We start from the raw sequence: 24425 nt of genomic DNA, 5'->3' as shown, positions 1-24425 counted from the left end.
TAATCCTATCTTGCCCAGTGTGGGGTATGCACACCCAGTCACATATGCCCTTGAGGAATCTTTTTGTAGTTGGATGTGAGAGCATTAAGTACTCCTCTACAGGTTGGTGAAAGACTGTAATAGCCGCTAGGTGGACCCTCAGAGAGCTTAGATATAGACTAGACCATTTTAGGGTTAAAGTATAGTCTATATGTGGAAGAGTTGCGAATGCTGGGGAGATTTGTTGGGACACGCACGAAATCTGAAACCTGGACCATTTTTGCAGGTAAGTGCATCGTGTCGAGGACTTTCTACTGTGTAACAGAATCTCTTGTACCTCTCTTGAACAGGAGCGTTCTAGGTTTTGGAACCAAACAGAACCATGCCTTGAGGCAGAGCATCCCCAAGTTGGGATGTAGGGTATTTCCTTTTTTCTGTGAGAGCAGGTGTGGAGTGGCTCGGAGAGAGATCAGCGGACACGGCACAAGCTGTGATAGGTAAGAGTACCAGGTCTGTCTTGGCCAAGTAGGCGCAATCAGAATGGCACAAGCTCTGCCCCTTTTTATTTTCAGCAGGACCTTCAACAGTAGGGGAAATGGAGGGAAGGTGTAGAGAAGGTCTCTGTCCCGGGGGAGGAGGAGAGCGCCTAAAGAGAGTGTTGTCCCATCCTCGCTCTGGAGCAGTAGTGGGGACACTTCTTGTTCAGGTGAGTGGCAAAGACGGTGTCCCATATCATCTAAATAGGTCATGAAGTACTGCTGGGTATATCTCCCACTCATGATTGTGTGGAAATTTGTGACAGAGAATGTCCGCTATTGAGATCTGAGTACCCAGCAGATACACCGCGGACAGTGTAACACTATGTCAGATGCACCAATTCCATAATCTCATCGCTTCGGTGTATAGGGAGGGTGATCTGGCTCCCCCTTGCCGATTGATGTAGTACATACAGGCTATATTGGGTGCAGGCATTCCTGACCACTCTCAGCACAAGGAGACTGATGTGGAGGAATATCTCCATGGGTGACTATTTGCCTTGTGTAGTGAGGCCATTCAGGTGTGCACTCCACCCTATGAGTGATGCTTTGGTGGTGAGGACCAATGACGATGAGGTTTGTGAGAAGGGGATCCCTTTGTAAACATTAGTGGAAGGACCCAGCCAGTTTAAGGAGTTTTTGATCCTGGTGGGCTCCGGGGGGCTGGGGTGGCTGCAGCGCCACTGCCGCATGCTAACCCTCTGGGCAGTGAGTGCAGGGCGCACTCAACCTCGGGTAGAAGGGGCAGAGCAGGGGGTAGCCTCCCCGAGCCAGTGGTTCACCTGCTGCCAATGCAGCGCCGGCCAATCGCACCGGCTCACGCTCCTCCCCCCCCGCCAAAGTGGTTGCCCTGATTTGCCATCCCCTAGGATGTTGAGGTAGTTCTATGGCTCTTGCCTGGAGGAGTAATTAGTGTGACCAGACATCCCGATATTAAGGGCTTTATGTTATATAGGCAACTTTATCCCATCCTCCCCACAAAAATGGCCTCATTAATCAGGAGGGAGATCTTTGAGGAGGCTGAAGAATGGAGGATATCAAGGAGTTGAGGGTGGATAGCCTTGACTTACTCCAGTGGAAGCTGGAGAGTGTCTGCCACATTCTTTGCCAGTTCCTGAAAGAGATGAAAGTCGTCTGCCAAAGACGGGGGAGAAGGCATGATAGCTTCATCTGGAAAGGAGGAGGATATTGTCCTTGAGTCATTTCCTCTTCAGTACTGGCGTTCTGTTCCTCTCAGTCTCAAGAGACTCGGTGCAGAGGTCTCGGAAGCAAGAGGAGGAGACTCCAGTGCAGCTGGCATGCGGAGGTCTCTTGAATGACGGAGTTCCGCCTATATCGATTGTCCTGGCGTCGGTGCCGAAGGGGAGAGAATCTTGTCCGCATCGGTTGCTCCTGTGCCGGGCAAGCCATCGCTGGTGGTACCAATATGGGCTTGCATACCGGGAGTGTCTTTTTAGAGGAGTTCTTACTCCGGTCCTTCAGTGCCAATGACTCGGTGCCTGTACCCATTGGGTCCATAGGCCTGTCAGTGGTACCAAGCGCTGTCGGTTTCTGTGAGCCATGGGTGCCGGACTGAGATGGCCTTGGTGCTGGTGAAGATACCAAGTGAGATAGTGATTCGCTATCTTGGGGCTCACTATGGTGGCTTCCCGCTCTCTTCTTGGATGATTTGAGAGAAGGGTCTGCAGCCTTCTTCTTCTGCAGCCCTTAGATCTAGAAGGCTACCATGTGACTTCGGTTGGAGAGCTGCCTCCATGAAGATAATCTTCTGGTGGAGCTCAGTCTTTGCGGAATCTTGGCCAGAGTTGTTGGCAAAGACCACACTTCTGTTGTATGTGGCCTTCTCTGAGGTAGCGAATGCACAGAGAGTGCTTATCCATGATCAGGATCAACTTTTTACCAGTAAAACATTTCTTGAAGCCCAGAAGACTGGGCATACCCAGTTGGGGGAAAAGTGTTCCTGATAGGGGAGAAAAGGCAGGAAGAAAAAGGATAAAATAAAGAAAGGGGGAAAACTATAACTAGGAGACTAACTAACTATAAGTATGTAGATTAAGATGATAGTCTTAATGGACTGCTAATGCCTCTGTCTCTAGCCAGGGACGGTAGAGAAGGAACTGAGGAAGTTTAGCCCATGCACACTGGCTAGCATCGTGGATCAGCATGAGTAGAGACAATGTGTGCAGGCCCAAAAGACACTGCTACCAAAGTTCTCCAATCAGCAGCACAAGGACGCAAGCACACCTACAGTGTAGCACCTTTAAGAGCACTACTCAAAGAAGAAAAAGTTTCCTCACTTGTCTTGGGCAGATGCCTTAATCTCACCATGACTCAGTTTCCTCACTGAAAAGTGAAAATACTACAGCTAATCTATGTCACAGGAGCGTTGCAAGACCGTTCAAGCTTGCAAAATGTTCTGGGATTATCAGATGAAAGGCACTGTGCAAATACTTGCAGAATATCTCTATATCTATTTTGATTTTGAATACCTCTAAGAAGTGCCTGACCTATGCTCCAGATGCATTTGACAGATTAAAAATATATCCAAAGCTGAAGAAAATACAACATTGGCTGCTGGTTGGAGAAATATTATTCTAACTCAAATGGACTTAATTAGCTTACACTTATCATTGAAGCTTATAAAAAGTTATTAACATTAAATTGTCCAGTTTCTATTTTATCCAAGCTATAATATTGATAATCTTTGACATCATTGCTGAATGAATACTAGCTTTATGCAACAACATATTTTGAATTGGATCTTCAGCTGGTGTAAAATTATCTCAATGTCAATGAAGCCAACAAAGCTATGATAGTTTAAACCAACAGACCTATAATAATGAAGGGGGCATCTTCCTCCTTAAATGCGAAATTTTCTATGAACAACCCCTGGGTTAAATAAAACCCTGCCCCTGAAAGTTATCTAACATATATACAAATTAGTATAAAACAGTTCAATGTGGTTAGAAACTTTACAAAACTATACAGAAGGAATTGCAGATTTTGTAAAACCTGAGGTATTTCTGATGTATTCATAGAGAGCAACCAAAATAATATGGTGTTTTGGAGAATTTTTTAAATTTATATTCCTTACCTTGCTAATCATTTTAAAGTGACAAAATATATACTGAGTCCACAAAATGATTAAAATAAATTAAGCCTTGAATAAAAGTGCAAAATAGTCTGTTATACAGTGTGCATTATACACATTCTGTAAAGCATTTAAGTTCAAAGATAAATTATCTGCAAAAGGTTAAAAATTAACTGCATGTTGAGTTATTTTTTATGTCAAATACAAATGTTATTTGTCACAGCTACAGCAATAATAGAATGTGATGAAATACCCTATTGAGCTATATATATGAACATACTGTAGGTTCTTTAACAAGTAAATTAGGAACCGGTTTTATCTACAGCTGTATTTGCTGCACTCACTTCTTAACTTCTAAAAATCAACAATTATGAGTGTTTTTAAGTGGTGTCACTAAAGGAAAGAGTGTTTTTTAAGCTTGTTTGATAATGAGTATGTATACAAAATAGTACATGCAAACTGTTCAAACACTCACAAATTCTAGGATGCACCAGTTAGTGTACATGAACAATTAGTAACTCATGCAGCTGTACAGTACACAGGAAGCTAAACATACTTACCCAGTGATATGCTATCTAGGTCTGTGTAAATAACAGCAACAGGGAAACAAAAAGCAACACTCCAATCAAAACAGATCCATTAAAAGAATCCCACATTAAACTATATTATTCATAGTTTAACCTAAGAGAAAGCAAAATAGATGCTGTAGCAGACATATAGTACCTTCTTCAAAAAATACAAACATATGATGAGAGAAGGGGGATAAATATTTATAATTTTATGTTTAGAAGTTTAAATAATACCAAATTGTCAATATTAATTTTTTGTTGAAACAATAGGCAGTACGTTTTGAGTTAAAAAAATTGTGGCAATCAAAACTTCCTTATTTCCTGCATTTCCCTGCTGCATGGACATTACACTTAGGGTGACCAGACAGCAAGCGTGAAAAATTGGGACACCATTTTTTTGGGGATGGTGGCGGGGAGGGTGGTATAAAGTTGCCTATATAACATAAAGCCCTTAATATTGGGATGTCACCCTAATTACACTTTCAAAATGCTTTGCATGCACGTCAAGTGCAGAGTATATTTTTAAATGTAAGATGTTAAAATACAGCATCTATTCAGAAAGTAATGACCTAAAATATCTAATACATCATGCATGAAAAGCAAACCTGACATGCAGTGCACTACCCCTTATAAGATGCCAAAATTACCTTGCAAAGCATGACCCAGCAAAGCATCAAGTTCAGGATTTAATTCTGCCTTCTCTTTCAGCATATGAAATAGCAGCTGATTTTGAGTAGCACTTGTAATTTCTGTTTGCTTAAGGCGTCCTTCAAGAACTTTAACTTGAGCATCCTTCTGAGCTGCTTGGAGACCCTATAAGAAAATGACAAGTTCTTTAAAAGCATTCTCAGAAGTTGTCAGTAAATGAGAAATCTAACATGTTGTTTTGATTTCTGCAATTTAGTAGTCAATTTGAATCTGCTGCATCTCCTCATATTAAAAGATAACTAGTGGCCAAACTTTTTTGGGCATCCTCTTCTGCTTTTCTGTTTCACTTTCTTTCCTCAGGGTCAAACTTTCCAGCATGCACACGCCCAAGTAGGTGTCCAATTTAGGCATAAGCCAAATGTATAAATTGGGTTCATCCCTAAGCAAGCAGGATTTTTGCACCTAATGAAGCACAAGCAAAGTGCACGAAAACATGGTTCTTAATTTTTCCACAATGCAGTCCTCTTATCTATTGCCTATTATGTTACCTATAAAACAAAAAAACCAAAACTATAAACTTCCAGAATCATTACATGAACATTCAGTTTTCTCTGGAAAGCTCTCAGAACCTAACTTACACAAGAAGCCATTTTAGGAGCAATTCCACAGATGTGTTGACTTTTGAGGCTTATTTAGTTTGAGAAAATATTGCCCAAAGTGGAAAACTTACAGCAAGGGTTTTCCAAATGGAGGAAACTAAATAGTTAAAAGGTACATCAATAAAACATCTTCTTGAGTGTCTTTTTCAAGGACAAGAGGAACTACATCGATATATTTGACAGCCTGCAGTGAGGTAGATTGCGGGAAAGAATGAAAACTACAAGCAGATACATCAGGAAATCCAGTTCCCCAAATTTTAAGTTTTCAGTCCACTCTTTCAATTCTGTTTTCCCAAGAGGATGCTGGTAAACCTTCCCCTCTTTGTAATGAATACTTTTTTAAAAAAATAAATCTACAGGTTCTGCTATAACCGGCCTTTGTGTGACAAGGGAAATAACTAACTAACCAAAAAAAAAAAAAAAAAACCACAAGCAAGGGAGCAAGTATGCAAAAACTTTGGCTCTGCTACATGTTAATCATCTAACAGGAGGAGGAGCAAAGTGCCTCACACAATTTGTGCAGTAACATGGCTCTTCGAGATGTGTCCCCCTATGGGTGCTCCACTCCAGGTGTATGTGCGCCCCTGTGCCTCTAGTCAGAGATTTTTGGTAGCAGTATCCGTTGAGTCTGCACATGTGCCCTCCCTCTCGTGTAATCTGCCAGCACTGCATGGGCAAACCCTCCCCCCATTCAGTTCCTTCTCTGCCACAGAGCCCTGTGGAGAACTCTGAAGGAGAGGGGAGGAGGGCGGGTTGTGGAGCATCCGTAGGGACACACATCTCGAAGAACTATCGTTACTGCACAAGGTGAGTAACTTCCTCTTCTTTTTCGAGTAGTGTTCTTATGGGTGCTCCACTGTAGGTGACTCCTGACCAGGATCCACCACGGAAGGCTGGGACTTCGGAGTGGAGTTTGTTACTACAGAGAGTACTGTGAAGTCAAAGATCACGTTGGAGGCCAAATCTCCAGTGATTGCATAATGTTCTCCAAAAGTGTGGGAGGAGGCCCAAGTTGCTCCTCTACAGATTGCTGAGATAGGGATATCTTTAAGGCACATGACCAATGTAGAAATTGTCCAGAGTCCATACGCACTCCACGAGATCAGAGGCAGCATGTTGCGCCCTTGATAACAGTGATTAATGTAACCAGAGACCCATTTGGATAGTCTTTAAGCAGATATCAGAGAGCCTTTGGATCTTTCTGTGAATGAAAGGAAGAGCTTAGGGGATTTCCTGAAGTCCTTAGTCCAGTCCAAGTAGAATGCTAGTGTTCTTCTAACATCTAGCATATACAGAATCGTCTCCCTGTTCTCACAATGTGGTTTGGGGAAAAAAAGCAGGGAGATGGATCTGTTGATTCACATGGAAAGTGCAAAGAAAGTAGGGAGAAACTTGGGATATGGCCTTAGAGTTACTTTATCTTTAAAAAAAGACCATGAATGGTGGGTGTGCCAGCAAGGCCGCTATTTCTCCTATATGCGTAGCTGAGGTGATGGCAATTAGAAATGCTGTCTTCATGGACAGGTGTAAGAGAGAGCAGGTTCCCATGAACTCAAAGGGAGGTCTAGTCAAAGCCCTGAGAACTAGGTTAAGATCCTAGGCTGGAGCAGGGAAGAGATTCCCAATGCCCTTAAGGAATCTATGCATCAGTGAGTGAGTGAATACCGAGTATCTGCCTACCTGAAAGCCATTTTCGCCACAAGATGTACCTTAAGGGAGCTGAGTAAGAGTTTTGACGTCTTGAGGTCTAAAATGTAGTGTAAAATCAGAGGGAGGGAAGAGGAGGTTGGGACTGTGTGTTTAGAATGACAACAAACTTGGAATCATTTCCATTTTGTAGGTAAGTATGTCAAGTGGTCAACTTATGGCTGTGTAGCAACACATCTTTCAGCTCATCAGAGCATTCTGCCGCTAAGCCTTAGAACTCAGAAAGAGCCAATCCTGGAGGTGGAGGACCCGCAGGTGGGGGTGAAGGATCAGCCCATTGTTTTGAGAGAGCAAGTGAGGAATGGGCTGAAGAGGAACCAGAGGACATATTGCCATCTGTGTCAGGTGTCAGACTTGTATTGGCCAGGAGGGCAATCAGAATAACTCTTGCTTTATCTTGCTGAGTTTTTAACAGGACCTTAGATAGAAGAGGAAACTGGGAAAAGGCATACAAGAGGTCCCCGTCTCATGGGAGGATGAGGGCGTCTCCCAGTGAATGTTTCCACAGTCCGGCCCAGGAGCAGTAATGAGGATGTTTCTTGTTCCGGTAAGTAGTGAAGAGATCCGTAGTCAGGGTTCCCCAAAGAGCAAATGTATCTCAAAGCACCTCTGAGTTTGGGTCCCATTCGTGGTCGTGAGAAAAATTCCAACAGACTGTCGACTGTCACGTTCTGTATCCCTGGTAGACAGACAGATGAGATGAGCACATCATGGATGCACCAACTCCAAAGTTTGAGTGCTTCTATGCAGAAGGAGGGAGATCTAGCACCCCCCCTTGGCGATTTATGGAAAATATATGTGTCATATTGTCAATCATGACCTTTGTGTGTGTATTTTTGATGAAAGGTAAAAAGTGTGCACGGGGGTTCCTGACAGCCCTTAGCTCCCGAAGAGTGATATGGAGGGTCACTTCTGTGGAAGGCCATTTGCCCTGAACCTGGTGGTTGTGTAGGTGAGCTCCCCTGCCTATTAGAGAGGCATCCGTCCCAGGGTGGTGAGTCTGTGTAGCGGGAGGAATGCTCATGCTTGGACTGCATCAAGGTTGGTGCTGATAAACTCCAGTCGCTGTACCGGTGTTAGTGTGCCGCTACAATGGAGAGAACCTGGGAGAATACCCTGGGTGGAGCAGTCTGTATGGATAATGGACCTGCCCAAAGGTAAACTGTAGGAATCTCTTGTACAATGGTTGTATCGAGATCTGGAAGTAGACATCTTATAGGTTGAGGGCCGGAAATCAATCTCCTGGCTCTAGACCTGGAATAATGGCTGCTAGTGTGATCATCTTGAACCTCTGCACCTTCCCGTATTTATTTAATGCCCTTAGATCTAGAATGAGCCTCCAACCTCCCTTCGCCTTGGAGATCAGGAACTAATTGGAGTAAAACACTCCTTGCTCCTGAGTTGCACTGGGACTGGTTCTATGGCCTCTAGGTATAATAAATGATCTATTTCTTGACTAAGTAGGTTCTTGTTAGAAGAGTCCCTGTAGGGGGATGGGGAAGGAACATGAATTAAATGGTGTAACCCTTCGAAATAATCTCCAGGACCCATCTTTCAGAGATGATATTTTCCCAACTGCCGTGAAAGAGGAGCCGGGGAAATGACTTCCTCCTGGCCACTGTCAGACTCGTCACCACAACGGCGGCGCTGACTAGGGTATGGGTGGTACACAGCCCGTGTCGAGAGAGAGTATTGGGGATTGTGTTTCTTCCCCAACCATCAGGTCTCCAGGATACCGGAGCTCATTCGGTACTGTGGGCTCACTCGGTACCGCAGAGGAGTGTCCGTGGTACTTTGTCGGTACCAATGGTTGAGAAAATGCAGAGCACTCCCTAGATGAGCGCTTTGATGCGCCCGGTACCAAAAGTTTTCTCTGTGCTGCTCTTTTAGAGATGGTATGGTAATTTCTCTCTCCATGGGGGGGCGATACTGTTGCCTCAGAGCCTGAGCCTCTGGCTTCTCCAGGCGCTGCAGCCGTGTTCATAGCGGAGGCCCCCTTCTGGGTACCGGGCTTCAGAGCTAATAATGCCGTCAGTACCGAGGTGGCAACACTGAGGAACCCCTTTGGCTGGCCAACGACTCGAGCCTAAAACTAGGTGGCAGCACTGGGGAATGTTTTTTGGTACCAAGGTGGCAGCACTGGGGAACCCTTCTGGCTGGCCAACGACTCAGCGCCCTTTTTACGAGCCTTTACAAGGGGCGTATGCTGTTTTTTTTCACAACTCTACCCCTTTTGAACTTAAAGGCTCCAGGGATGATCCGGGGTCAGCATCGGAGTCCCCTAGAGACTGAATTGCCTTCTCCATAAGGAGGAGTTTTAATTTCAGCTCCCAGTTCCTACCGTTTTAGCTGTGGCAAGGGAAGCACTTCTGTGGGACTCTCCCAAGCACCAGACACAGTGAGAGTGTCTGGCCAATACAGGAATCGACTCCTTGCAGAAGAGGCACTCTTGGAGCCGGGAGAGCTGGGCATGCCCCAGGGCAGGGGGCTATCATCCTCTAGCAGGGAATGCAGAAGAAAGGTCTTCTTTCCTCCTCCTCTTTTTTTTTTTTTAAAACTGAAAAAAACAGTCTTCTAAACACCTGGTGGGGTGGGGGGATAGAAATTCCACGAGACAAGACAGGAAAAACTAAATACCCCCCTCTTTCTTCCTTTCCCCCCCTCCTTTAATCCCAAAGGAGTAAAGAAAGGAAACACTAACTATTAAGGAGAACAAAATAAACAGAAGCAATTACTACTTATGCTAATGGCGCAGATAAGGAAGGGACAACTGCTTGCTCCTTCAAAGCCAAAGGCGGTTGAGAAAGCACTGAGGGCGGGGGTGTGACTGTTCCCTCCAGGGTGCCACGTGGAACTGGGGTACCACTGAGCCCTCTGACCCACCAGCCAGGGCTCCCTCTCACACTCTGCTGCATAATATACATCATAATAAGATCACTATGAAGAATATGGGGTGCAGTGTCACAGGGGGTTTGCCTGTGCAATACTAGATAGGCTCGAGGCAGACCACGAAGGAGGGAAAGCGCAAGTGCGGGCTCAACTGACAATGCTACCAAAAATCTCCCATTAGAGGTGCAGAGGTGCACATACACCTACAGTGGAGCACCCATAGGGACACTACTCCAAGTAGATATCAATTGGTATTTGATATTCCAGATACATCTCTGATATGTAAGAATGGGAAGCCGATATATCTGTAGCTATTAAATATAGATTATAAAATGCCAAATATGTAGTGACCTCATTCACTCTGAAGTTATTATTCAATGGATTCCAGACATTAAGAAAAAAAGCCATCTTGCTATGTTGAAAAGCACAAGTCTTGTCAAATGTATATGTTATATGGATGGAAAATAGCCAGTGAGAAATACGTAACTCCAGTTTTGTTATTTAAAAAAGCTAGGTTACAGTTTTAAGAAATAGTTGCTTAACGTTAGGATCCTTAAAACTGCTCTGGTTTTCAGAAGTTCTGAGCACCTAGCACCATCCATTGAAGTCACTGAGAGCTGCAGAGTGCTCAGTTGTTTTGAAAATCAGCACGCTTATTTAAGAGTCTTAATAAGGAGTTAGGAGCTTAACCGTAGATACATATTTTTGAAAAAAATGGCCTGGATAGGTCTTAGTAGTGTTTTTCTTAATTGTCTTATTTCTTTACAGTGACTGATAACACTTGATTTTTTTGTGTGAGGCAGGGGACAGAGAATAAACTACAGCTCTTTTCCCTGGAAAAACCATTTGTGATATGGCAGCATAGTTGAATATGCATAATTTCATAATTTGGCAGTATTTTTTGCACACTTCATCCTGAAATATGTTTTTTATGTTTTAGTCAAAGCCTTACAGATCCAACATGCAAATACCTGTAAAGTATGTGACAATTCAAAATGCTTCAGCAGAAAGCACAATATATTTTACTCCCTGTGTTACCTTATTAATGCCCATTGTGAGGAAGTGATCAAGAAGATATCGAGCTTCTGTTAGTGTGCAGGCATTAATCACTGCAGACAAATCCACAGTCTCTCCTTCTTCCTACATGCACAACAGTAAAAAAAGTCAGGAAATTTACATCCTATTTATATGACACAAGTGCTGCTATTTTAAAATATGAATTATATTAACACTAAAGATTCAGGGTAGGGTTTTCAAAAACAATGATAGTCAATGAGATGTGTTCTCTTAACCTAATTAAAGCATTTTGGAAAATCCCATCTTTAAACATTATAGACTCCCTTAGGAGCTCTTTGTGTTGAAACGTCATTATTAATGCCGCAGGGGTTATATGTCCCTGCATCATATTGGCTAGCTGGTCAAAAGTTCAAGGAACTATTATCCTGGTATGAGGAGAATAGTGTAAGTTACTGATGTAGTAATGTAAACTAGGAATTCAGGAACAGACCAACCCTGTAAAAGAATAAGTCAAAGTGAGGTTTTGAGAAGGTACTAAATATTATAGCTTAGACTGCGTGATGCAGTCTGTACCACAGAGTTCTAGAAAATTCTGTCTGGTGGTTAAAAACACTTTGCTATGTAATGCAGTTAAAAAGGCAAACTGTATGATGGTTTCACTGCTCCTGGTAATAATCCCATTTCTACACAATTATAACACCTAGTTCCTATGACTTCATCTCTGCCTATCAGATTACATTTGGCAATCCAAGGTGAACAATATATTTGTTTGACAATACAATTAATCTTCTTTACCTTATTTTACTCTATTAATATAATATATTCAAAAAGTACAGAGTAACAGTTATATCAAAAACAACATTACAACTAATTTAACTGTTTATAGAATCATAGAAATGTAAGGCTGGAAGGAACTCGAGAAGTCATCAAATTCAGCTTCCTGCTGTGTGGCAGGATCAAATAAACCTAGACCATCCCTAACAGGTGTTTGTCCAACCTGTTTTTCAAAACTTCCAATGATGGGGATTCCACAACCTCCCTTGAAGGCCTATTCCATATCTTAACTACTGTAGAGTTGAGAATTTTTCCTACTATCTAATCTAAACCTCCCTTGCTGGAGAGTAAGCCCATTACTTCTTGTCCTACCTTTAGTGGACATGGAGAATAATTCATCACCATCCTTTTCATAACTCCCTTAATATATTTGAAAACTTATCAGGTTCCATCTGAGTTTTCTTTTCCCAAGACTAAACATGTCAGATTTTTTTTAAACTTTCCTCATAGGTCAAGTTTTCTAAACCTTTCATCTGTTTTTTGCTCTCCCCTTGACTTTGTCCACATCCTTCCTCAAGGGTGGCTTGCAGAACTGGACACAGTACTCCAGCTGAGTCCTCACCAGTGCCAAGTAGAGCAGAACAATTACCTCCCATGTCTTACATAAACATTCCTGTTAATACACCCCAGAATTATATTAGCCTTTTTTTCCCACAGCTGCATCACATTGCCGACTCATATTCAATTTATGATTCACTATAACCTCCAGATCCTTTTCAGCACTATCACTTAGCCAGTTATTTCCGATTTTGTAGTTGGGAATTTGATTTTTTTCCTTCCTAAGTGAAGTACTTTGCATTTGTCTTTACTGAATTTCATCTTGTTGATTTCAGACCAATGTTCCAATTTGTCAAGGTTGTTTTGAATTCTAATCCTGTCCCCCAAACTGCTTGCAAGACTTCCCAGCTTGGTGTCATCTGAAAATTTTATAAGCCTATTCTCCACTTTGTTATCCAAGTCATTTATGAAAATATCGAATAGTACTGAACCCCGGACTGACCACACTGGATACATCCTCCCAGTTTAACAGTGAAGTATTGATATATACTCATGTATAAGACAATAATCAAGTACAACTGAAAGTGTGTCTTCTGAATATGAAATAGACTGTACTGTAACAGCCAACTGTGGAAGGAGGATTTAAATTAAATTTGTGAGCTTTTGTCACAAGAACCATAGTATTTAATGTCAGCAGAATGGAAAGCATCAGCTTTGGCATTTAAAAGGCCCTGCAATGTTACCTTACATTACATAATCAAAGCTAATACTTATATCTGAAAACCCCATTGTACAAAGACCACCTATATCAACCATCCCCTCAACATATTTGAACTTAACAACATAATGAGTAGGTTGCATAATGAATGAAATACCAAGGCAAAATTTACCAAAGAATAAAATATTCTCAAGGCTAATGCAATTTCCCAGTGGTACATGTTACTATTACGGTAACCTTAGCACTTGACCTACCTTTGCTTCCTCCATCTGCATAATGTTTGCTTGGCAGTCAGAAATACTGTCATTGATGTAATCTATATTTGCAGTTAGTGACTCCATCTCCTCATTGATGTTATGGACATTTTTGTCTGCTTCTCCACCATCATCGTTGATTACTTTCTCCCTTTTTTTCAAAAGCTTCTCTCTTCTTTTTGTAAGTTCTTCACGTTGCTATTTTCCAAGAGAAATTTTAAATAAAAAGATTACATACTTAAATCAAATATAATTTTTATTATTTATTTTTCTTCTTTTCTGGTTACAGTGTACATTTTTGCCGAGGGAGAGGAATAATAGAGAATATGAATGTATTTGACAACACATACATAAGGTGTTTTTAGATCTTGATACCTACACCATATTTGTTTTGTTTCTTACGCAGCAAAGTTTGATGGTTCTGCGTTCTACGCTGGGATTCAAACACTTCTGGCAATAAATCACTTTATACACTTGTGCCTTCAAGGTGTTAAGCACCTCCGACCTCTGGCCTAAACCAATGCTTACTCAAGTTACAGGGAGCCTTTCCATTGATTTAGATGGGCTTTGAATCACCTTGGCAGGTCCTATATGAACAAGTAATTTATTGATAAAAGAAAGTGGATCTGCTTTCTGCTATTTTAATACAATAGCATGTAAGATATTGCATAATAAATACCATACCGTAAGTAGTCTATTCATATCTGTTTCCATATTGGAAATGGTCATTCTCTGCATAATGATGTCAGTCACTTTGCGTTCAAGTAATTGCCACTTCATCCTGGCTGCCTTTGAGGAATAAACTCTGACAGTTGTTCCTTTTCTTTGGTATTTCTTCCTATGGTTAATTCAGAGAGCCACATTACTGAATGTAACTACATGGTCCAGTTTAGATTTTGAAACTGCAAATTATCAATGCAAAATTATTATTATGTTTAAAAACATGACATTTTTTTTTTGCAGACCCTGACTCCACATCCACTTGTAATCAGTTCTCTGCAGATGTACTTCATAATCTTTGGCACTTCAAAACATATGTCAAGTCCTGTAGCATTTCAAAGGAGGGATCGTGGAAATTCAAGCAATGATTTATAAGGAACTTCTGTCATCTGAGGACCAGTTTCAATTAAATAAGCAAATCTGCTTCAGAGTACAAATCCCAGACCATCCATAAGTGTAACTGTATTTGTATTTTTTGTTTTCCTGAGATGTTATTTGTTCTTAAGAATAATGTGGGCAACTGGACCGCTATGACATTTTGCTGAGTATGGCAACTGAATTTTAAAAAATTTAGATTTTTAAGTATGACTTGTCCTGTAATGGCATTTTGTACTGTTCTATCCTATATAACAATATGCCAGGCTCAATCCTGCTCCTGGTGAAGTTAACAGTCATAGGACCATTTTATGGGAATAGGAAGTGACATCAGATTGTAAAATAGAAAACATTACAATATCTATCTAGATAGGAATGTCTACTATAAATTGTAAAATTGTAAAATAAGTAAGTATGTTTAGTCTTTACTAGGGCTGTCAATTAATCGCAGTTAACACACACAATTAACTCAAAAAAAATTAATCGCGATTAATCACACTTATAACAATAGAATACCAATTGAAATGTATTACATATTTTTGGATGTTTTTCTACATTTTCAATATTGATTTCAGTTACACACAGAATACAAAGTGCACAGTTCTCACTTTATATAATTTTTAATTACGAATATATGCACTGTAAAAATGATAAATGAAAGAAATAGTATTTTTCAGTTCACCTCATACAACTATTGTAGCGCAATCTCTTTATCGTGAAAGTGTAACTTACAAATGCAGATATTTTTGCTTACATAACTGCACTCAAAAACAAAACAGTATAAAACTTTAGAGCAGGGGAGGGCAAACTATGGCCCGCGGGCCAGATTCGGCCCGTCAGGGCTTTCAATCCGCCCACGGGATTTCCAGCAGGCAGACTCCCTGCCTTCCCTGGACCCGTGCAGCTCCCGGAAGTGGCCGGCACCATGCTGGCCACTTCCGGGAGCGGCGCGGGGCCATGGCAGGCAGGAAGCCTCCCTTAGGCCTGCTCCGTGCCGCTGCTGCGCCGGGCCCTGCATCCCAACCCCCTGCCACACCCCTCCTGCACCCCAACCCCCTGCTCTGAGCCCTCTCTCGTACCCCGCACTCCTCCTGCATCCCAACCCCCTGCCCTGAGCCCCTTCCTGCACACTGCATCCTCTCCTGCACACCGCACTCCCTCCTGCACCCCAACCCCCTGCCACAGCCCTACATTCAATTGACCCTCCCCCTCCCCGATGTGGACCGCAGGCCAAAAAGTTTGCCCACCCCTGCTTTAGAGACTACAAGTCCACTCAATCCTACTTCTTATTCTGCCAATCGCTAAGACAAACAAGTTTGTTTACGTTGACCGGCGATACTGCTGCCTGCTTCTTATTTACGTCACCTGAAAGCGAGAACAAGCTTTCGCATGGCACTTTTGTAGCTGGCATTGCAAGGTATTTACATGGCCAGACATACTAAACATTCGTATGCCCCTTCATGTTTCGGCCACCATTCCAGACGGCATGCTTCCATGCTGATGATGCTCATTAAAAAAATAACGCGTCAATTAAATTTGTGACTATACTCCTTTGGGGGAGAATTGTGTGTCTCCTGCTCTGTTTTACCTACATTCTCCATACATTTCGTATTATAGCTGTCTTGAATGATGACCCAGCACATGTTCATTTTAAGAACACTTTCACAGCAGATTTGACAAAATGCAAAGAAGGTACCGATGAGAGATTTCTAAAATAGCTAGAGCATTCGACCCAAGATCTAAGAATCTGAAGTGTCGTCCAAAATCTGAGAGAGACTAGGTGTGGAGCATGCTTTCAGAAGTCTTAAAAGAGCAACACTTGGATGCAGAAACTACAGAACCCGAACCACCAAAAAAGAAAATCAACCTTCTGCTGGTAGCATCTGACTCAGATGAGGAAAATGAACATGTGTCAGTCCACACTGCTTCGGATCGTTATCAAGCAGAACCCATCATCAGCATGAAGGATGTCTTCTGGAATGGTGGTTGAAGCATGAAGGGACATATGAATCTTTAATGCATCTAGCACGTAAATATCTTGCAACGCCAGCTACAACAGTGCCATGCAAACACCTGCTCTCACTTTCAGGTGACATTGTAAACAAGAAGCAGGCAGCATTATCTCCTGCAAATTGTAACCAACCTTGTTTGTCTGAGTGATTGGCTGGCCAAGAAGTAGGACTGAGTGGACTTGCAGACTCTAAAGTTTTACATAGTTATTTTTGAATGCCAGTTTTTTGGTACATAATTCTACATTTGTAAGTTCAACTTTCATGATAAAGAGATTGCACTATAGTACTTGTATGAGGTGAACTGAAAAATACAATATTTTGTTTTTTACAGTGCAAATATTTGTAATAAAAAATAAATTTAAAGTGAGCACTGTACTCACTTTGTATTCTGTCTTAGAATTGAAATTAATATATTTGAAAATGTAGTAATCATCCAAAAATATTTAAAATAAATGGTATTCTATTGTTGTTTAACAGCACAATTAATTGCTATTCATTTTTTTAATCATGTGATTAATTTTTTTAATCGCTTGACAGCCCTAATCTTTACCTGGTTCCATTTGTTGCAGTTACTGATAATGCTTGGACCCTGGCCACAGGAATTCTCATCTTCTGCTGTGCTGCTGATCTTGATCCATCACAGTCTACAGATGACATACTAGAACTTGGTTCTTGAATAGGATGGTCAGGCAAATTCAGCTTCCGACTCACCCTCCCAGCTGCTTTATCAGATATAGGCCTTACTTGTCGACGCAGAGCTGTAACCTGAAACAGCAGGACACCAAGACATATTACTTCCATATGTGGCATTATAAATTCGACTTTATGACCAGAAATGATGCAAATATCTATGATCTGACAGGACACACCAGTGCTGTAAAACAATACCTCTTCTGTTTTGCGGCGTAGAACAACTTCTTGATTTCTTTTCTGAGCTTCCAGAAGTTTGAGCTGATGCTGTGAACAATAACAACGAATAAGCCAAATATTTTTCTCTCCAACATTTGTCATTAACAGTCTGTAACTGAAAAAGAAGTCCAATATATGCTTATATAGGCTTGCAAAACTGTTGTGAAAATGGGTTAACCCAGGTGCAAAATCTTCTTGCCCATTATTTGATATAATGGTTATAATCGAAAAACACATCTCAATACTTTACTTGCCCCCATCAAATAGATAACTTGGCTGGGGGGAAGGGGCATCTAGAATTTTGCAAATGGCACTGGTATATCTACAATGAGCCTTTGTTTTCAGTATAGGTCTGTCGCATCTTATGCGCATTTAACATGCGCAAATTCAGCTTTACGCGGTCGGCAAAAACAAACAAAAAAAGAGAAAAATAATTTAAATACTGTTCCTGTAGTGCGGGCGATTCCGCCCGCCATCACACTCAATGTAATTTTGACTATAAGTTTTCGCTTTACACGCTGACCATGGAATGTAACCCCAGCGTAAGATGAGACAGACCTGTAATAGTTACTACTTGAAGCCTAGAGGCAGGATTTCCATAATGTAACTAAAATGCATCACATGTCAAGCAAAATCGTGTTTAATGGTAAGAGGAGGGGATTTGTGTTTATAGGGAAGAAATGTGACATATTCCACATCATAATGAGCAAGTTTACTACTGTACAGAAAGCTTTATGAACATTCACATCTTATCTGTAAATCACCTCTCGCTTGCGCTGCTCCTTTTTAAGCTGTGCAATCTCTCTGTTTCTTCTAGATTCTGTCATCCTGGCTTTTTCTTGCTCTTCTTTCATTTGTTTCATCAGGCGAACCTGCATAGAAACAATCTCTTAACCACCTTAACAGAGGGCATTTACTTTAAAGGAAAATGTTTTTATTCTCCCACCACTCCTGTAAAGAGCATTTTCTTCATGCTATAATCTCCTATTTCTATTCTGTACTTTCAGTAATTTACCTCCTCCCAGATAAACTTTTTTCGTCTTTAATGTGAGAGCATTAATGTGAGAAAATGGCTCTCAATCCCTTTCCCATTGATCAAATGTTAACCATATTAAAAAAAACCTTAGTTTTTTTCATCTCAGTCACATCCTGCTGCAGTTTCTTCAGCTGCTTTTCATATTGAGACTGATTTTTAAGCAATCGTGCATGTTCTTTCTGAGCAGTTTGCAGTCTTTGCAGTTCTTTATTCATGGTTTGGAGTTTTTTCTCATATTCGGACTTGATTTTTTTTGCTTTTTCTTCTGAACAAGACTCCACAGAACCTAAATAACAAAAGAGAATTCTTATCTGCTAATTTGTTGAGAATATCTCCACTTTGTCAATACGGAGTTACCTCTGCAGTCAGCAGCTTACTGGCAGTAGTCTCCAATCAGCTTTAAACTATTTAAATTTCCCATTCTGCTTCTATCTTCCACACTGCTGTGAAGTCTCTACCCAGAATTGATGACTGCTATAGCTTTGGGTAATATATCAAGTACTAACACAATCAGCTTTATATCCTTAATTGGTTTCTAATTTTAATATATCCTCTGGTTTCCTTGCACTGAAGGCACATACACCAAATTAAAAACAAAAACGGAAGAATTCCCTTCTGCTTTACTGAACACATTGTCTACACTGGACACAGGAGTTGGAGACTTTAAGCGCTCTATTCTCACTTCTCTCCCCCTAACACTACAGTTTACCCAAGCAAATCTGAACAGGAAACTAATGGTGGATGCCAACTCTGACCTTCTCTGGCTAACGTACAGAGCAACACTGACAGAATCTTAAGGACTCAACTCAAAAAGATTGGTGCACTTAATAGGTGTCTCTCTCTGTGGGAGTGTAAATTAAAATGTCTCCTTCCCTTCAAGTTCCAGGACCCGCAAGCTATATTGGATCCTCTTACATCATCAAAAACCACTGAAAGCTGCTGCTGGTAGCCATGTGGTCAGGAAAAGCACCCATCATTTCTGGCTTGGTACACCCAGTGAATTTCTTTTTCTCCATATAACATCAGAATAACTTGTACATGGAAAGTCTCCAGCTTCTTCCAGCAAGAACCTCATAATTAAGTCCAAGTCTAACACACAGTAGCAAAGAACAAGTAATGTAATTCAGTGCCTACTGAACTCATCGCAGTGAGTTCTTGCATTGATTACTGTGAGCATTAGCTTGGGCCCCTAGCCAGCATTATTTAAATAACAGTTGCCCTCATATCTGATACACTCACATACTCAATCTGATGCTGTAGAACAAACCTTTAATTGCAGTTACACATCAGGCTATTTCTCCAGCTCACTGTTTTAGGGACCAGGACTGTAACTGTTATTCAAAGTGTGTCCAGTTATCTGCTTGGGCTTAAAAATGGTGGGTGTGGTTAGGGGGACACAGGAAAAGCTCCCCAACGTAAGTTAAGGCCAACATTTTCAAAAATGGCCTATGGTTCTGAGGTGTTTGCAACATGCAACACCTTGGGACCGATTTTCAAAAGTGTCAATGACTCCTAAGCCCTTCAGAAGTCCGTGGGGGCTGTGACTGCTCGGCAATGATGAAAATGAATGTGTAAATAAAATTTGAGTAAAGCAGAATAAAGTAAACACTGCCTGTATAACAGTTAAAATATTATTTTAAATTGTGGGTTATTCAAAATAAAGTGGCAGTTTATCAGCCATCCATCACTTAAATAAGGGATGTGACATAGAGGCCCATTTGTGGGTCAGTATTCTGTGTCAGGAGCTCGTCAGGCATGACATACTCACTTATCACACAGTTGTCAGAATCTGTATCTAAAACATGTCATGTAAGATATCGTTGGAAAACTAACAAGTCACTGATCATTAATATTCTTGAATGTATGGGGTGTGTACAAAGAGTTATGGATATGTGCTAGAATTATATTCTTAGTATGCATTTGGCAAGCAATGCATAAGGCCAGTCTTCCCTAGACAATGAAATATGTATTTGCTTGGCTCGCCAGCCTGGTCATCAGGCAGACATAGGGAAGATGTATTTACACATAAGGTAAACAAAGCCATCAAGCTAACCAGGGAAGGAGGTAATGACTCAACTATCACAAGTGGGGGACGAACCAGGTTGAGGTCTGCACCAGATCACATGGCGTCTCTTCCCAGAAGGAGAAAAGGAACTTTATATGAGAATACATTTAAATGGTCTACTGGGCTATAAAGGTAGTGAGTCTGAACCTCAAATGATAAATAACTGAATCCACTGATTGTACAAAATATTACAGTACTATAAAAGTGTAGCCAGTAAAGTCTTTTCTGAAAGCTAATGAGACTCTAGTGATTAATATAATTGTGAAACATATGTATTAACACTAAATGAGAAAATATGGATACTCAAATGATATTATGCTTTAAAGCCTGAGACCAAACACAGGGAGAAACAGGTTTTCCCCCAGTTAGGAGAAAAGGTAGCATTTTGGAATCAAAACAATGGAAGCCCTATTTACATATGAATCAATTAGGGAAAAGGAAGTCCACAGGAAGGGAAGAACAACAGGAGGTCATCCTGAGTGTAGGGGGACAAAACAATGAGAAAGAATAAGTCATCTTGGCATCCATCACTGGATGGGCCAGAGCTCTTGCAAGCTGAGAAAGATGGGGCCTTCAGCCAAGGGGGTTGAACTGAATATAGGTGAGAAACCTGCTTAGGTAAAGATCTTTCACCAAGGAAGACAAAGGAAACCAGCATCTTGTTCTTATGTGGAAGGTTCTGACTGAGAGAAAGTCAGCTACGGCTGGAAAAAAAAAGACTGGTAGGAAATCTACCTAGAACCAAGGCTGTAGCTTATGGAGTTAAGTCTTGGCCACTAGAAAGTGTTTTTTACTTTTATGCACTTGTAACCATTCTGACTTTATCCCTTCTACTTGCACTGACTTAAAACTCTCTCTTTTTGATTAAATAAACTTGTTTTACTTTTATTCTAAATCAACCCAGTGCTGGGCTTGACTTAAAGTGATTATTAACAACAAGCTGCTGTACTTTTGCCCCTTTAAAGGAGCAACAAACTTTATTACTCCTCTGAATGTTCTAGGAAGAGGCTGGACATTTCAGGGCAGAGGGTTTTGAGGAAATTCAGGACTGGGGATATATTAGGGTCACTTGGCCAGCAGAAACCAAGGCTGGTAGAGACAAAAGTGTGGCTTGTCTGCTGGCTGGGAGCATCCAGACAGGGAGCTACCACTGCAGAGCACTCTAAGGCACTCAGTGTTACAGGACAAGAGTGACACAACCTCTCATTAGTCTGGATTACATCCCAAACCATGACGGGGCATAGAGCACTGACTGCACCACTGAACTGGTCTGTTGTGGTTTTGGTTCTTCTCTTATGTAGGGTGACCAAAAGGAAAAGGAACGAGAACCTTGAATACAAGTACTAACCTGTGTGAAAGGAAGTCAGAACTGACAAGAAGTTGAAAATACATGTTCACCTATCCCTAGTACCAAACAGTAATAAAGACTTAAAAACTAGTATTATTAAAACTGAAAAATTAACAAAGATTAGAAAATGACTCTAGTTTGCAGCTAATTTTCAAATAATTTCTCCTCGCGGTTTTCATGCAGTACCAACTTATATGTATAGGGGGAAAGTAACAAATAATTTGTCATGAAGATACTACAGTAAAATGATTTAAATAAAGTTATATGTCCTACCCAGGTTGTGAAGAACCTGATCTCTTTCAAGTTGAGTGTCTCGAATCTTATGTTGTAGCATCATTAGCTTCTCTTCATATTGCTTTTTCAGAGTCTGCAGTCTTCGTTGGCTGTTCTCTAGTTCATCTATCAGCTTTTGCTTTATGGCAATTTCACAAGTGATATTTGCTAAATCTGCCTGATAATTTTCTAAAAGAAAAAAAGAAAAATTAGATACTAAAAATGGAGGCACTCAGATTCTATGGCAATGAGGGCCATATAAATATATAGACAAACACCTCCTGTAACTTTAGCGTAATCAAAATATAATGTCATAGAAGCATTTTTTCCAAAAGCCAAGGATTTTGAAAAGCCAAATTATTTGGCATAAACTACCAAACACCGGGGCCAACCTGGCAATAAATAGCCATACTCTTCTGAGTGTACAAATGTCAGATGTTGCAAAAAACCTGTATTGCCTAATATGCTTGGATCATGTAATAATTTTGGGTTGACATGCAAAATCTGTCATGCTCATATGAATACATTCTGGACAGTCACAGCTCATTTGGAGTTTAATGCTTATGTATCTATAATTTTGTACTGCATATGTGATTGTGCACATAAGGATTTTGAGTATTTTGTAACTCTGACAGAGGGAAACAGATGCTGGATCTGCACCTGGGTAATCTATTTTTTGAGATCCAGAAAAATACAAAACCATGCCCTCCCCCCACCACACCAATTCTGTGAAATATGGAATTAGTAGGATAATGGGAAAGTTCATGTATGTCAGATCAGTGCTATTTTTGTTTCACAACTCCTTACCCGCAACTCCCATCTCTGACACCATGCCCCTCCTTGTGCTCAGCTCACACAACCTGCTAGAGTTCCTTCAACTCCAAAGCTGCAGAAACTTCCAACAGCAAGCTCAGGAGAGTGTAAGGAGGAAATCTTGACTGGTCCGTGAATCTTGGGGTGGGGTCCCCCTCACGTACTCCCTAACCCAGCTGCTGAAAAGGTATATCCTATCTCCAGAGAGAAGTGAGGAGCTGTCTCAATCAAAGGGAGGGGGTCCCCTAGCCCTGACTGCAATTAGGTTAGCTTTATAAGCCAATGGGCCCTGGCTTCTCTGGTTGTGCTCCAGAATGGAGCGGTCAGCCAGGGACACTCCAAGTTCTGTGGCCCTTTTTAAAGTTCTTATCTGACCGTTAGTCAATCAGAGAAGAATGGATATACATGGAGTGTTCCCCGGTCTAATTCTCATGAGGCAGATTGTTGGGCTGGGCTGAATCCCAGATTCTGCGCTTATAAAGGGGGCAATCCTGATTTGTGTGTAATGCCTACACTAGCTTTTTGTGCCAAGTACCATTTCTATATAGGAAACCTCTGTCTCTTCATAACCAAGTTGGCTTATAAGCTTCATCATTTCAGAATTAAACTCTGAAAACAGCTGAATTAACAGGTGCTGGATATCACCTCATCCTCATCCATGGTGTTCTTCAGAATGAAGAAAATTAACCTAATGTTTTAATCTTATACTGAGGATATTTTTCTAAACAAAAGGTTTAGAGAAATAAATCAAGTATCAGATTGCTTCTACTGGGCTATAGAACAAACCTGGGTGAACTGCACAAGGGCAATTCAGGACTCTTGCAATAAGATGAGAGGCAATGTAAAGAAACATGTTCTAGGAGCCCCGGAAGGGCACACCATTATAGATAATTCACAGAATACTACTGATAGTGGGCTCAAGAGATGCTGAGCATACTTCCCTTCCTGCCAAAGGGAAAGAACCGCAAATGGCAGTCATCATGGAGAAGGAAAGTGGCAGGACCAGAATGAAACAGTATCATCTATGCCCAAATATGGGGTGCGCAGACAAAGCAGTTTTTTTTTTAAACAAATTCTGCAAAAATACTGAAGTGATGTTACCTTTTTCATCTAAGTCAGAATCAGATTCATCTGAGCTTTCAACAACTTCCATATCATCATCTTCATCTTCGTCTTCTTCCTCATCCTCATGATCACTTATTTCCTGAATTTCTTCCTATAAGTAAGTAGGGGGAAAAATTAGGACAAAAATCTACATTTACCCACCCACCCTTTGACACTTAGATTAACTTGGAAGTACATGGAAGCAGGGTAACAAATCAGACTATGAGCTAGTATATCATCTTTTAAGTACCGTATATACTCGTTCATTAGCCCGTTCATTTATAAGCCGACCCCCCAAAATGGATAGGTAAAAATAGCAAAAATTGTATGACCCTTTCATAAGCCGACCCTATATTTCAGGGGTTGGAAAA

General features: G+C 41.2%; 1 protein-coding gene across 1 annotated transcript in view; it reads right to left on the bottom strand.

Annotated features, from left to right (window-relative positions):
- The window catches only part of KIF21A (kinesin family member 21A), a 153617-nt gene that overhangs the window by 37548 nt on the left and 91644 nt on the right, over positions 1–24425 (bottom strand). The window contains exons 13-23 of the mRNA XM_034772455.1: positions 24052–24166; positions 22138–22326; positions 18538–18737; positions 18180–18287; positions 17395–17463; positions 17057–17271; positions 14084–14237; positions 13400–13597; positions 11117–11218; positions 4823–4988; positions 4167–4187 (exon numbers count right to left, since the gene is read on the bottom strand). Coding sequence (XP_034628346.1) covers positions 4167–4187; positions 4823–4988; positions 11117–11218; positions 13400–13597; positions 14084–14237; positions 17057–17271; positions 17395–17463; positions 18180–18287; positions 18538–18737; positions 22138–22326; positions 24052–24166 — 1537 coding nt within the window. The remainder of the gene's footprint in view (positions 1–4166; positions 4188–4822; positions 4989–11116; positions 11219–13399; positions 13598–14083; positions 14238–17056; positions 17272–17394; positions 17464–18179; positions 18288–18537; positions 18738–22137; positions 22327–24051; positions 24167–24425) is intronic.

This window comes from Trachemys scripta, chromosome 1 (assembly GCF_013100865.1).
Source record: "Trachemys scripta elegans isolate TJP31775 chromosome 1, CAS_Tse_1.0, whole genome shotgun sequence".
Lineage (NCBI taxonomy): Eukaryota > Metazoa > Chordata > Testudines > Emydidae > Trachemys > Trachemys scripta.
The sequence above is the reverse complement of the archived record's forward strand: the minus strand, read 5'-3'. Positions and strand labels throughout refer to the sequence as shown.